General features: G+C 60.2%; 1 protein-coding gene across 3 annotated transcripts in view; it reads left to right on the top strand.

Annotated features, from left to right (window-relative positions):
• Positions 1-12861, top strand: part of MRTFA (myocardin related transcription factor A) — a 179978-nt gene that overhangs the window by 160190 nt on the left and 6927 nt on the right. For all 3 annotated transcript variants that reach the window (XM_088837506.1, XM_055396440.2, XM_055396439.2), the window contains 7 exons: positions 1687-1742; positions 4311-4386; positions 5027-5188; positions 8476-8651; positions 9116-9247; positions 11278-11543; positions 11942-12113. In XM_088837506.1, the coding sequence (XP_088693632.1) occupies positions 1687-1742; positions 4311-4386; positions 5027-5188; positions 8476-8651; positions 9116-9247; positions 11278-11543; positions 11942-12113 (1040 nt within the window). The remainder of the gene's footprint in view (positions 1-1686; positions 1743-4310; positions 4387-5026; positions 5189-8475; positions 8652-9115; positions 9248-11277; positions 11544-11941; positions 12114-12861) is intronic.

Below are 12861 nucleotides of genomic sequence, written 5' to 3'. Positions count from 1 at the left end.
CCAGATAGCCTAACCCTGGCTGCTCAAGGGAAAGTTTAGAGCTCACAGAGTCCTCCAGTTTTCTGTCACCAGGGTACAACTGTGTATCCATTTCACATGGAATAGCCAGTAGATGGCTGAATGAGTCACATGCCGGGTGCCCTTGGTGGCGCAGGGGTTAACCATCAGAAAGGAAAGGAGGACACAGGCCCGTGCTGTGCCTGAGGGAGCTGGCTGGCAGTAAATTAGAAAGATAGGTGGTGCAACTCTCCAGAGTGTCAGACGGCGATGAGCTGTGGAGGAAAAGAAGGCAGAAGGGCAGCCGGGGGCGGAGTGGCGGACACTGAGTTTCTCTCTGCTTCTCAGTCCTTACCGTCCTCTGCATGAGCACAGCTGTGTGTGTGTACCCTGCTGTCCATCACCCCGCACCCAGCAGGGCTTTCGGAGGCTGATGCTGGACTTGCGCCAGCTGTACTCAGCAGAAGCAGATGCAGGCTGGCCTGCTGACCCGCAGAGAAGCCCAGACCTTCAGACTGGAGCTGGGCAATCTCTGGGAGCTTGGCGAGGGAGCGTGTGTGCTAGTTTTCCTTAGAGATCATTTGTTAAATCTAGAGCTCCCCCTGCTGTTTAGGAGGTGGGGTGCTCTCTGCTGACCTTTCAAAAATGATGGTTTCTTTTTTATCCTAAGATTTAAAAAAAATAAAAGACCACTACTGCAGGGACGTTTGGCAGTTACTTTTGGTTCGGCTGCTGTTGAGGCCCAGCCCGGGGGTGGCGTGGGGTGGGGGTCAGGGGCCCTGGCAGGATGGGGTCAAGTCTGTGCTCTGGCTACTTTTAGCATCTCCTCGCCCTGCTCTCCCACCACAGCCGGCAGCCCCTTACACACCGTCTCACAGCTGCTCTGAAACCACGGGGCGGCAGAACTGAAACTGACCCCCGTCTGGTGAATTTCTTGAAGTGAGCCAGGCCAGGCTGTTCCCTGTTCAAGCTCAGGGTATCTCCACTCATCATTTGCTGAACTGGCTTCGCAGTGCTGCATTTGTAGACGGGCTGACTCTGGTCTCCCTGCCCCCGGCATGCTTTGCCGAGTGGTAAGCTGTGGCCCGTGGGGCGGTTGCCCCAGAATAGAGCCGGGTCCCTGACGGGGCTGCAGGGGGGGCCTTCTGCTCAGCGGCTGGGTGTGTGCACTGCAGTCAGTCCTACAAGCCCGGTGAAGGTGTTAGTCCTTCAAGATGAAACGCAAGTTAATTTTAGCAGCACTGTTAACACCAGCTGGACTGCAGAAGGAAACGGCACCCAAGCAGACGTGCGTCCTTTTGGTTTAGCTGCCTCCGTCACACCGTTTGGTCACGTGTGGCTCCTGATGAGGCTGAAGGACAGTGGGGGTACCTGGCTTGCAGGCATACTCCGTGTCCCCATCTTGCAGGGTTGGCGGCTCTGTAAGGGTTATGTTGGGGTTACGTTCCATGTGTGCACCTTGGCAGTGACCATTCCCCATGAGAATAAAATCCCCAGAATTGTAGTGATGGGGTAGCTGAACCGTAAAGATACGTGCTTCCTCAGGTGCCCCTGTCTCCTTCCCGAAGCCGATGTGAATAGTGCTGCTGAAGTGAGCTTGAATTCAGGAGGCCTCCTCCACTGTAAACTCTAGCGGTAGACGCGATGCTTCACCCTGATGTAATTATTTTACGGTTCTTCTCCCAACAGCTTTGAAGAGTCCAGCTGCATTTCATGAGCAGAGAAGGAGCTTGGAGCGGGCCAGGGTAAGGCACCCTTCTTCCTAGGGACCCGCCACGAGCCCTGTCAGAGCCCTGCTGCCATCTTCCCTCCAGTCTGTCAGGTCTCCAGGGTCAGCCCCGGCCTCACAGTTCTAACCAGAAAGCTCTACCTTTCCGCTTCGTCCCACCCCAGCATCTGCCAGCGTGACAGTTTGGACTGTGATCAGAATGAGTGTCCTCTAGTACATTCAAGGGTGTGTCATGGGCACCAGCCTCCTCTGGGTTTGGAGATCGCTGGTATTTTCCACACTTAAATTCCACTTGGCCTTTGGTAGCTGTTAGGACATGAACACCGGCCGTGGGAAAGCTTGCTGAGTGGTGGTCCCTCTGTGTGGCTGCACTGCTCGCATGTCTCCAGGTGGGCCTGGAGACCTCCCTGTTCCCTGAGCAGCCAGGGTCCACTGGAGGTCCTGGAAGCAGAAGCTGGGTCCCTGGGCAACGGCTCACGCTGCCGCACCTGGCTTGCTGCTCTGTCCCCCTTGGTTTCAGTTCCCCCAGGGGCCTCGGCGGGTAGTCTGCTGCTTGGTGTGGGTGGAGATGGGGAAGTGGCCAGAGCGTGCTTCCCCCTCTCGGCCCGGCACTTTTTCTTTTATGTAAAAGACAAGGGAGGAGAACCTCCCCAGATGGAGGCTCGCAGGCTACCCGGGATCCACAGCTCTGTCAGAGGCTCGGAATTGTTTACCTCCAGGGCTCATCTTACAGTCTTCTGTTTTTATCTTATTTTTAACCAGTTTCTAAGGAAAATGATGACGAATTCTTAGACTGAGTGGGAAGAATGAGGTCCTGGGTGCTGGGAATGAAAAGAGTGGCTGGCTGTGCTGTTGCACCAGCTGGAGGATGAGCGAGTACGAGGAATGGCCTTGCCCGTGCCTTCCACCCAGTCTTAAGACTTGGCGCCACTTCCTGGTCTGCTTCTTTAAGGCATGGAGTTAATGTGACCTGATTAGAACAGGTGCTAGTTGACAGGTGTAATTCTATCCTTTTCATGTTTAGGTTCACTGCAGCTCTTATTCAGAGAAGGCAATGGCAACCCACTCCAGTACTCTTGCCTGGAAAATCCCGTAGATGGAGGAGCCTGGTGGGCTACAGTCCATGGGGTCGCGAAGAGTCGGACACGACTGAGCGACTTCACTTTTCACTTTCATGCATTGGAGAAAGAAATGGCAACCCACTCAAGTGTTCTTGCCTAGAGAATCCCAGGGACGGGGGAACCTGGTAGGCTGCTGTCCATGGGGTCGCACAAAGTCAGACACGACTGAAGCGACTTAGCAGCAGCAGCAGCTCTTTTGAATTAGGTGTCTATCTTCACCTTAATAGATTCAACTTAGAGAGGTTAGCTAACTTGTCCAGCTAGTCAGTGGTGAGCCGGGGTCAAACCTTGGTCTGAGGACTCCAGGTGTTTCTTCCTCAGTATGTGGGCCTCCTCCCCCTGCTGTCCGTGAAGACCGACTCTGGCCAGAACCTGCTCTGCCTTCTTCTCCAGCAGCCAGGGCAGCACTTCTGCCCACCCCAGATGGGTGACAGGCCCTGAGCCCATGGCCGCCATAAGTCGTCTCCTGGGAGCTCAGCACCACAGGGCTAGGGCCACAGCCAGGCCAGGGAGCAAGTCTTGACCTTGCTGCAGGCGAGGCATCTGCTCTGACACTTTATTCTCTATTCTATTCTACTCTGCCCGCCCACCTCTGTTCTGTCACGTCTTGCCCTGTCCTCTCCTAACGTGTGCTGGGTAGGAGAGGCGATGGTCTTGGCGGATGGTTTGAAAAATTCTGGTGCAAAGCTTAAGAACACAGGCTCTAGAGTGAGACAGATCCAGGGTCACATACACATTATACCAGGAGCGCTGGGCAGGGCTGGCTCTGGGACTGTCGGGGAAATGGTTTAATTTGCCTGGAGTCTCATAAGTGCAGAAATGAGGACATTAGACTTTAAGGAACTAGAACTATGACACCATGTATCAAAATTAGTTCAGAGTGAACAGAAAATGCTTGTGGTGTCAGGCAGTGCCAAAGATTTTGAAATAAGATGAAAAGTTATCTTCAGTATGGTTAGAGCTCTGCAAAACTAAACCTATCGAAACAAATATCCCTAAGTGCTGCTGCTAAGTCACTTCAGTCGTGTCCGACTCTGTGTGACCCCATAGACAGAAGCCCACCAGGCTCCCCCGTCCCTGGGATTCTCCAGGCAAGAACACTGGAGTGGGTTGCCATTTCCTAACAGTGGATAATTACATGGTTTTTTTATTGTTGTCTTTCTAATTTTTAAATTTTCTTTAATGAACTCATATTACTTTTATGATAATAAAAGTGATAGATTAGAACATGTATTAGTAGTTCAGCCTCAGAGAGACCAATGGTCCTCACAGGTGGACAAAGTCCTCAACAGGTGCATTGAAAGTGGACGCACCCTCCCCAGGCCTTGGGACCCAGCAGTGTCCAGGCTGAGCTCCTGGGGCGGCCGGGGCCACCCACTGAAGCCGTGGCTGCCTTTTGGTCTTGTCCAGCCCTTAGGCTTGTGACCTGCATCTGAGAGCTGCTTGGTGTGTTTTTTCCGCAGACAGAGGACTACCTGAAACGGAAGATCCGTTCCCGACCGGAGAGATCGGAGCTGGTCAGAATGCACATTTTGGAAGGTGTGTTAGACCGGAAATGCTTTTTCATGCGGACCCTCCTGCTCACTGTTTTCACCCCGCACCACCCACGTTTCTTTTTCACTCTTTCTCGTTGCCCCCATTCCTCATAAAAACGGGGTGTGCAGTCCTCTCCCCCATATCTGTCTCTCGCACGCATTCACTTCCGTTCATTCGTTCGCTGACTGAAGCGAGGTCATCCCAGACAAACTCTGCCTGCCCTCGCCCACACACTTCTTCCCTCATTCTAGGGAAGGAAAGGTTTGGGCTTGAGTCTGTCCATTTTTTGTTCGGTTTAGAACCCACTTTGGAGTTGGAAGAAGACTTTCCTAGTCTGAACCCTGCACGTGGCAGGAAGCCACTGAGGGGGCGACACCGCAGCCCAGAGCAGGGAGGCAGATCGTTCTCTGCAGCAAGCCCCGTAGTCTGGGCCTGCTGTGCTCAGTGCCCGCGGTTGGGTGTGAGCACACACTGTCCTCAGTGGGGCCCCCTCCCTCTGTGCTCGTGAAACTTCACAGCAGGGCCCCCACTCTGGTTCTGCTGGTCTCTGCTCCTTCCCTGGCAGAAAGAGGAGGTGCCCTGGGGTCCCAGGGCAGAGCCCGCTCACTCCTGTATCCGCCTCTCCACTCTCTGCCACCCGCAGAGACCTCGGCTGAGCCCTCCCTCCAGGCCAAGCAGCTGAAGCTGAAGAGAGCCAGGCTGGCAGATGACCTCAACGAGAAGATCGCGCAGAGGCCTGGCCCCATGGAGCTGGTGGAGAAGAATATCCTGCCCGTGGAGTCCAGCCTGAAGGAGGCCATCATTGGTGAGGAGCCAGGCTGCTCTGCGTGGGCCCGTGAGCCGGCGCAGGGGGAGGGCCGCCGGGCTGCTTGCTCCCTGACTTCCTGCTTAGCCTGGGGCGGGGGAGCCGAGGTGTGCAGAACCAGCCTGACAAACGGGTCTTGCGAGCCTGGGTCGGTGCCCATGGCCCCACGGATCAGCGCCGGTAACTGAGGCCTTTGTCCGCGCCCTGTCTCTGAACCCAGGGGTCGCCCCTCTTTCCCAGAGAAGGTGGGTAGGTGTCAGGGTTGGTGTGCATGAGCACGTGGAGACGCCAAGAACTAGAAACCGTACCTGCTGCTCCTTTTCATTCGTGAAGTCCCCTCTTGGAGCCTGACCTTTTGCCCGGATAGTTCACTTACAAAGGCCGACAGACCCGAGTGGTGTGCTGGGTGCGCAGACCACGGCCCTGCGAGGCGGACCACGCCCCTGTTCCTTATGGAGCTCAAGCCCAAGTGCAGACCCAAGCAGGGAATAGGCCCCAGTGGACCGGCCCTGACGGTGGGGGTTGGCATCAGAGGAGGTGAGGGTGCGGGCCGAGCAGGAATTGAGGTGTCTGTGGGGAGGAGGAACACCTGCACGCAGACCAGGAGGGGGTGTCATGAAGGGGCAGGGGGTGCCACAGGGCCCTGCGGCCATGGTCAGGCGTGCACCCCTGATCCCCTCACCATGGTGAGGTTGGGCCAGATGTGCTTCTGTAGCTGCCATGGCCTGAGATCTGCCCTGCAAGGCAGCTGGAGTGCTCCCACTGTAAGTGTGAGCTGGGTCTCTGGGCAGAGCGGGCACGGGAGGGCACGGGTTGGCTCAAGGCAGGCCAGGTGGGGCCCGGGGCTCCGATCAGCGGAGGCAGGTCTGGCCTCACCTGCACCGGTGCAGAGGCGGGTTGAGCGGGGCTCTCAGTACCCTCTTCCCTTGAATTCCCCACTGCGCCCAGGTATTTGTCTCGCCTGAGTCAGTGTTCAGTCCAGTCGCTCAGTCGCGTCCGACTCTCTGCGATCCCATGGACTGCAGCAGGCCAGGTCTCCCTGTCCATCACTAACTCCTGGAGTTTACCCAAACTCATGTCCATTGAGTCAGTGATGCCATCTGACCATCTCATGTCAGTGTGCTCCCACCCAAATCTCCACCACATTCTACAACAGCCCCTAGTTACGGCCAGTGTTTGGGCCAAGGTCAGTCTGGACTCTCCCGCCATCCCAGATCCAGGCACCAGGCCTGCGTGAGCCTGGCCATCACAGACACAGAACACACTGCTGCCACCCTCTGCGGGTTCGGCCTGACAGGAGGCTGGGATGTGCACCAGTGACTTCCGCCTCTCGCTCCTGGACACAGGTGGCACAGAGACAGGCCCGGGAACTGAGTCACCTGCCTTCCGGGAGCTCGCAGGCTCCGCCCGGTGCAGTCCTGGCCACCTGGGGAGGCTCGGGAAAGGGCTGTGCCGTTGGCAGTGACGTTCATGTTAGAGCAGCTGGCCCTGCTGTCGTGGACTCGTTCGAGCCGGACGGGAAGGGCGGTGGAGCGGGGAGTTTGCACGGCTGATGCTCATGATTGGGGTCAGCCTGGAGTCTGAGCTGTGCGCTGAGTAGAGCAGGCACTGAGGGCTGTTCCAGGCGGAGAGGCAGTGTGGGCAGCGGCCTGGAGGTCTGGGAAGCCATTGTGTTTGGCGGCGAAATTGTCACTGGTGGCTGGAGAGAAAGGGGCGTTCTCCAGCAGTGGGCATGAGGTGGAGGGGTGGGCAGGGGGCAGTTGTCGTCTACTGTTTAAGAGGAGTGGGTAGGGTAGTCAGGAAGGATGTTTAGACTGAGAAGTGGGCAGGTTTACGGCTGAGAGGGTGCGTCACGGGGAAGTTGCGGAGGTGGGAGAATGGGAGGAGGAGGCAGAGGTTGGGGAGCCTGCTGAGAGTGGGGGCCCAGGAGGGGCTTTGCAGATGGTCCCCGCCACCGCAGACTCCCCCACACACTCAGCCACTTAACGCTCCTGCACCCACCTCCAGTTGACCTGGAAGAGTTGTGTAAAAGCCCCAGAAGTCTTCCCCGAGCCTGGCCCCCTCTGCATCCAGGCTTCCGTCTAGCAAAGCTTTGGCTGTGCCCCACAGCCTGGCCCATGAACTCCCTCAGGGCAGGACCCTGCAGCGACCCCTGGACTGAATTGGGGTGCACCCGAGGCTCCTCCATCTGCTCCCTGGTCCCCTCTCTGCAAGTGAGAGGCCGGGGGAGGAACCTGGGCCTCAAGCAGCTGGCAGGAGGCACACAGTGGTCAGGAGGCTGTGCCCCCTCGGAGTTCAGTCGAGGGCGGGTGGGGGGCAGCCTGGCTGGTTGGAGGGGCGTAAGCTCAGGGGCGTCCTGCCCAGGTTCCCGTGGTCTCGGGTCATGGCCCTGGAAGGGGAGCGCTCCAGGTGGTTCCTCTTCCTCGTCTGTGGTGTGGCCCCCGCTCACCCCTGCGCCTGGTTCCTCTGTGTGGACGGCGGCTGGTGCCATGCTTCTCTTCTGACCGTGCTGGCTGCGGGGTTGTGACAGGAGTCCTGAAACACCCTGCTTGCCCTGTCCCCTTCCTCCCCTCCCTCTGCGTCTGGGATTCCCACGCCGGGCGCCCCAACCCGGGCACACAGGCCTCAGGGCCCTGCGCCCTCACATGGGGGAGGGTGGGTGGTGGCCTCGCTGCCCCCGGGCCCTGGGGCTTTGAGAGCCACTGGCCCGCTTCACCTGGGTGAGCAGGCGGCCCTGCCCTGCCCTCTACCTGCACGACCACCGGAGGCTAAAGAGTGGTCTGTTCTTGGTCTTCGGGGAGTCAGGCAGCCCAGGGGAGGAGCTGTACCCCCATAACTGTTCCCCAGACTCCTTCAGCCCTCCTCACAGGGTCCCCAGGGTGGAAATACAGTGCCTGCAACAGCCAGGAAACAGGAGGTGGAGGCGGTGGCAGGCTTGGGAGGGAGGGCAGACATTCCCCGTGAAGAGAGAGCACGGCTGCGTCTTGTCTTAGAGGGCAGAGGACAGGCAAAGACGGGAGGGCTGAGAAGGGCAGCCTCCAGTGGGGGCCAGCGGGTCAGCAGTCAGGCCTCTTCTGCCAAGCCAGCGCTGTGAGGGCCGGTAGGACTGACTCTCCTGGCCTTCGCTTCAGGGCCGTGAAGACGAGCTTTCCTCTAGCTCGTTTGAATGTGAGAGGCAGGGTGGCTGCCAGTTGCCTCCTTCCGCTGCCGGCGCGGTGAGGGGACAGCCTCTGGCTGGGGAGCAGGGCCCTCAGCCAAAGGAGTCTCACCCGAGCCTTGGCTTCCAGTGGGCCAGGTGAACTACCCGAAGGTAGCAGACAGCTCGTCCTTCGACGAGGACAGCAGCGATGCCTTATCCCCTGAGCAGCCTGCCAGCCACGAGTCCCAGGGCTCAGTGCCGTCGCCCCTGGAACCCCGAGTCAGTGAGCCACCGCCCAGTGCCACCTCTGTGTCCCCCGCTCAGGTGAGCTTCCTCCTCCGTTCCCCAGGGGCCCAGACCTGCTGGAGCAGCCCCGGCGAGGTCCCTCCCTGGGGCCAGGTGGGGCGGGGAAGCCGGGAGGTGCTGCCCCACTAGCTCGGGTGGGGTTGTCGGCAGCAGGCCCCTCGGAGTTACATTCGGAGGCCTCCCCGCCGCCCCGTGTCCCCTCGTGCAAAACAGCTGCCTCTCTTGAGTGTGTGCAGGTCCGGGACGCTTTCTCCACCCTCTGCTCCTGCTTTTCTAGTCCCCCCTCCCACCGCCACCCTGGAGGCTGCTCTTCTCAGCCTTCCTTCCTCTACCCTCAACAGCGACCTTCAGAAGGGGTGTCGGCCGTCAGAGGGGGTGATGGCCGCCCACCTCTAGGCAGGCCAGGCAGGGTTGCAGCACCAGCTGGAGCCTGGAGGTGGTGCAGCTTCTAGGGTGTCTTCACGTCCCCACCTCTCTCCCAGGTCGTGTCTCAGCTCCCCGTGGGCCCGGAGTCTGGAGAAACGCTCTTCTTGGCAGAGCAGCCTCCTCTGCCTCCCAGCCTCACCAACGGAACCGCGGTCCCTGCCGCCAAGCCCCTCCCCACCCTCATCAAGGTACAGACCCCCAGCCCACTGCCCCCGATGCCTCGCTGACTCCAGTGTGGGGAGAGTGTCGGCAGTGGGGGTGCCTACCCTCTCCTCCTGGTCAGGGACCAGCAGAGGTCACCACAGGGCTACAGGCGGCCTGCCTACTCCCTCCGTGGACACTGGCCGCAGTCACAGCTGTGGTGTACTGAGCGCAGGGCAGGCTGTCACTCCCGCCTGCCCCACGCACGGCCTCATGAGACTGTAAGGGGATTGAGCAGTGAGGTGGTGGGCCCATTGTCACCGGCCAGCTGTGCTGGAAGTTTGTCTTCATTCTTTTTCTCCAAGTCCTGACATGAAATACCTGAAGGGGCCCCAGTTAGCATTAGCCCACGAGACACCCATGGGCACATTTGTATGGGGACTTGATACTGGACCCTGAGGTTGAGTTCAGCAGCACCATGAGCCAGCGTCTGGGCCTCCCCGCCCAGCCGAGCCTCCTGCCTTGCCTCTGGGGCCTTGACCCTGCCTGCCCCCTCCAGCCTGTGCTTCACACCTGCTGGACAGGGGCCTTTCTTTCTGGCCCCGCTTGCGTCTGCGCTTGACTGATTTCTCCAGTCCCTCCGCATAGGCCATGGCCCTGGCCTGGAGTCTCAGGCTGCCCACGTCCCTCTCTCACTGCTCACAGCCTTGGCCAAGCCCTCTCCGTGCCTCCAGGTACACCTAGTCCCTTTGGGGTGGTGCCCCGCCCTGGGCCTGCTCCTCCTGGCTCGCGAAGCTCACGTACCCCGTGGCTCCCGGCCACTCCCTGGGCAGCAAGCTGCACCTTCCCTGTCTCTGCGGTCTGTTCCTGACTGGTCCAGACGTCTGAGGTTTTCCCCCAGATTTCCTCTCCCAAACCTGCCCCTCGTCACAGGTCTGGTGCCTGCCTCTGCCCACCTCCCCTCTGTGAGAACCATGTGTGTGTCTTTATCTAACTTCCTCTTTTCTGGAAGCGCCTTGGCTTCTGGCTCCACAGCCCCACTGTGAATCCTCCTCCAGGGGAGCCCCAGCTGCCTCTGACCCCTTGGGTCGCTCTCTTCTCCGGGTGGCTTCCCTGGGCTCCCTGTCCTCCTCCCTTTCAGTGAGGTGTCCTGGGCCATTCTCGGCCTCTTTCGTGCTCCCTCAGCCTTGCTGGGGCCTCTCCGCCGGCCCCTGTCCGTCCTCTCAGATGTGCTCTGGCCCCCGCAGCCCCTCACTTTCTCCCCTCTCTCCACGTGGGCCACCTGACCCTCTTCCCCACCGCCATGGAGGGGCCGCCATCAGAGCTCAGAACCCTGAGCCGTGTAAAATGCTCGGCTGCCGCAGCTCTGCTATGCCTTCTTCCCCTAGTTGGTCACCTCTTTCCTCATCCTGTCAGTCCCCATGGCCCCCTAAGCAGACCCCCGCTGACCCTGCAAGGAGTCTCCGCCCTTCCCTCTGCTGGTCGCTGCGCAGGTGCTGTGAGGCCCCCTTGGTTCTGCCTGGCCCGTTCCCTGCTCACGTGCCCCACTCAGCTCCACCTGCCCTCACCCCAGAGGACCCTCGAGGCCCAGCGGGAGGCCGCCCTGTGTGCCGACCGTGGGTGCACAAACAGGAGCTTTTGGAGTCCTGGGCTTGGATCTCAGCTTCTTCTTGGGCGAGATCACAGCCACTGTGTGACCTCAAGCTACTGACTGCCTTGAGCCACTTCATCTTCCAGTAGACACGCCGGCTCCTGGCAAGGCAGGGTTCTCGCCAGTCTGCACCCCGTGTGGAATGGATGCGCGAGCTCCCAGGGGCACTCTTTCACCCCATGTCCTGTTCCCGCTGTGCTCGGGGTCATAGGGAGGCTGCCTGTGCATTTGGGTTGGAAGCTCTGTGAAGAGCAGGGCAGGCAACAGCACCCCCCGCATCAGCTCTCACCCCCTCCTGGGCACACCCCTGGGCACCATGGAGGCCTCTACTTTGGGAGGGGTGCTATCTGGCAGGGCAGGGTGGATGCGCAGCCCTCTCAGGAGCTGCCCAGGCCCCTGATAGCACCCTCTGTTTCACGCCCCCAGCAAAGCCAACCCAAGTCTGCCGGTGAGAAGTCGCAGCGCAGCAAGAAGGCCAAGGAGCTGAAGCCAAAAGTGAAGAAGCTCAAGTACCACCAGTACATCCCCCCGGACCAAAAGCAGGACAAGGGGGCGCCTCCCATGGACTCCTCCTATGCCAAGATCCTGCAGCAGCAGCAGCTCTTCCTGCAGCTGCAGATCCTTAACCAGCAGCAGCAGCAACAGCAGCAGCAGCACTACAACTACCAGACCATCCTGCCTGCACCACCCAAGTAGGTGCTGCCCCGCCCACTCAAGGCCCCGCCCAAGTAGGTGCTGCCCCGCCCACTCAAGGCCCCGCCCACTCATAGGCCCCGCCCAAGTAGGTGCTGCCTCGCCAACTCATAGGCCCCGCCTGCCCACAGGCCCCGCCCAAGTAGGTGCTGCCCCGCCCACTCATAGGCCCCGCCCACTCATAGGCCCCGCCCAAGTAGGTGCTTCCCCGCCCGCTCACAGGCCCGGTGACAGGTGGTGTGTGGGTGACCTTGGACTGGCAGGGACCCTTGGGTCACAGTCCTGTCACAGCGGCCCGGGAGCAGGGCCCTTCCCTGCGCCCCTCTCCAACTGGCCCAGCAGAGGCCAAGGGCGACGCCTGGCGCGGGCTCATTCCTGTGCTTTTTTCTCCTCTCAGGCTGGCAGGGGAGGCTCTGGGCAGCGCTGGGGGCCCCCCGACGCGCAGCCTTTCCACTACCAGCAGCAGCTCTGTCTCAGGCGCCCCTGGGCCCAGTGGGCTGGTCCGACAGAACAGCACCTCGCTGACGGGCAAGCCGGGGACCCTGCCCGCCAACCTGGATGACATGAAGGTAGGTGGTTATGCCCTGGTGATCTTGCGCTGCTGCCAGCCTGGCCACTCGTGGGGCCATCAGGTGCTTGGCTTCAGGCAGGGAAGGTGGCCGTCTTGGGACTATGGCCATGGAAGGCAGAGTGGGGCTCCGGACTCTGGTCTCCTGCAGCAGAGGCACCTGGAGCCTGCCTGTAGGCGTGCCTGGCTCTGCTCATCATGGTTGTTGTCATTAAAGACACCAGCTGGTGTTCGTCCCGGGCTGTGGGCTCACCGAACACTTGTGTGCCTCTGATTTCCCAGCTTCCAGTGCAGTGGGAGGAACAGGGGTGTCACCCTGGCTTGAGGGTGAACAGGCCAAGGCTGGAGGGGAGGGGGTGGCAGGCTTGCCCAAGGTCATAGGCCAGGGTGGTGGTCGAGCCCAGGGCTCAGGTCAGGGCTTCTCTGCAGCACTGCCCTTCCTCACGGCTCCTGACGTCTCCCTGGATCTGCTTTGTGAGTGCTGTGTCTGCCTAGGAGAGGGCAGCCACACTTGGGGCACAGACCCCACTAGGTCCTGGGCCTTGGGAGTGGGAGATGCCTGGGCCTGGCCTGCACCCTCTGGCCTGGTCAGAAGGGGGATGGATCACATTCTCCCTTGAGAGTTTGTGCCCTGAACCAGCCTGCTCCCTCCTAGTCATGACCCAGGTCCCAGTAAGACACACCCCTTGGGCGGGGAGCTGAACGTGGGCCTTGGTGTCCTCGAGACGCGGCCCTCTCTCCTAGCTCTG

The sequence above is a fragment of the Moschus berezovskii genome, chromosome 6, assembly GCF_049115385.1.
Source record: "Moschus berezovskii isolate FMDL1 chromosome 6, NW_MosBer_1.0, whole genome shotgun sequence".
Taxonomy (NCBI): domain Eukaryota; kingdom Metazoa; phylum Chordata; class Mammalia; order Artiodactyla; family Moschidae; genus Moschus; species Moschus berezovskii.
This window is presented reverse-complemented; position numbering and strand designations above follow the sequence as displayed.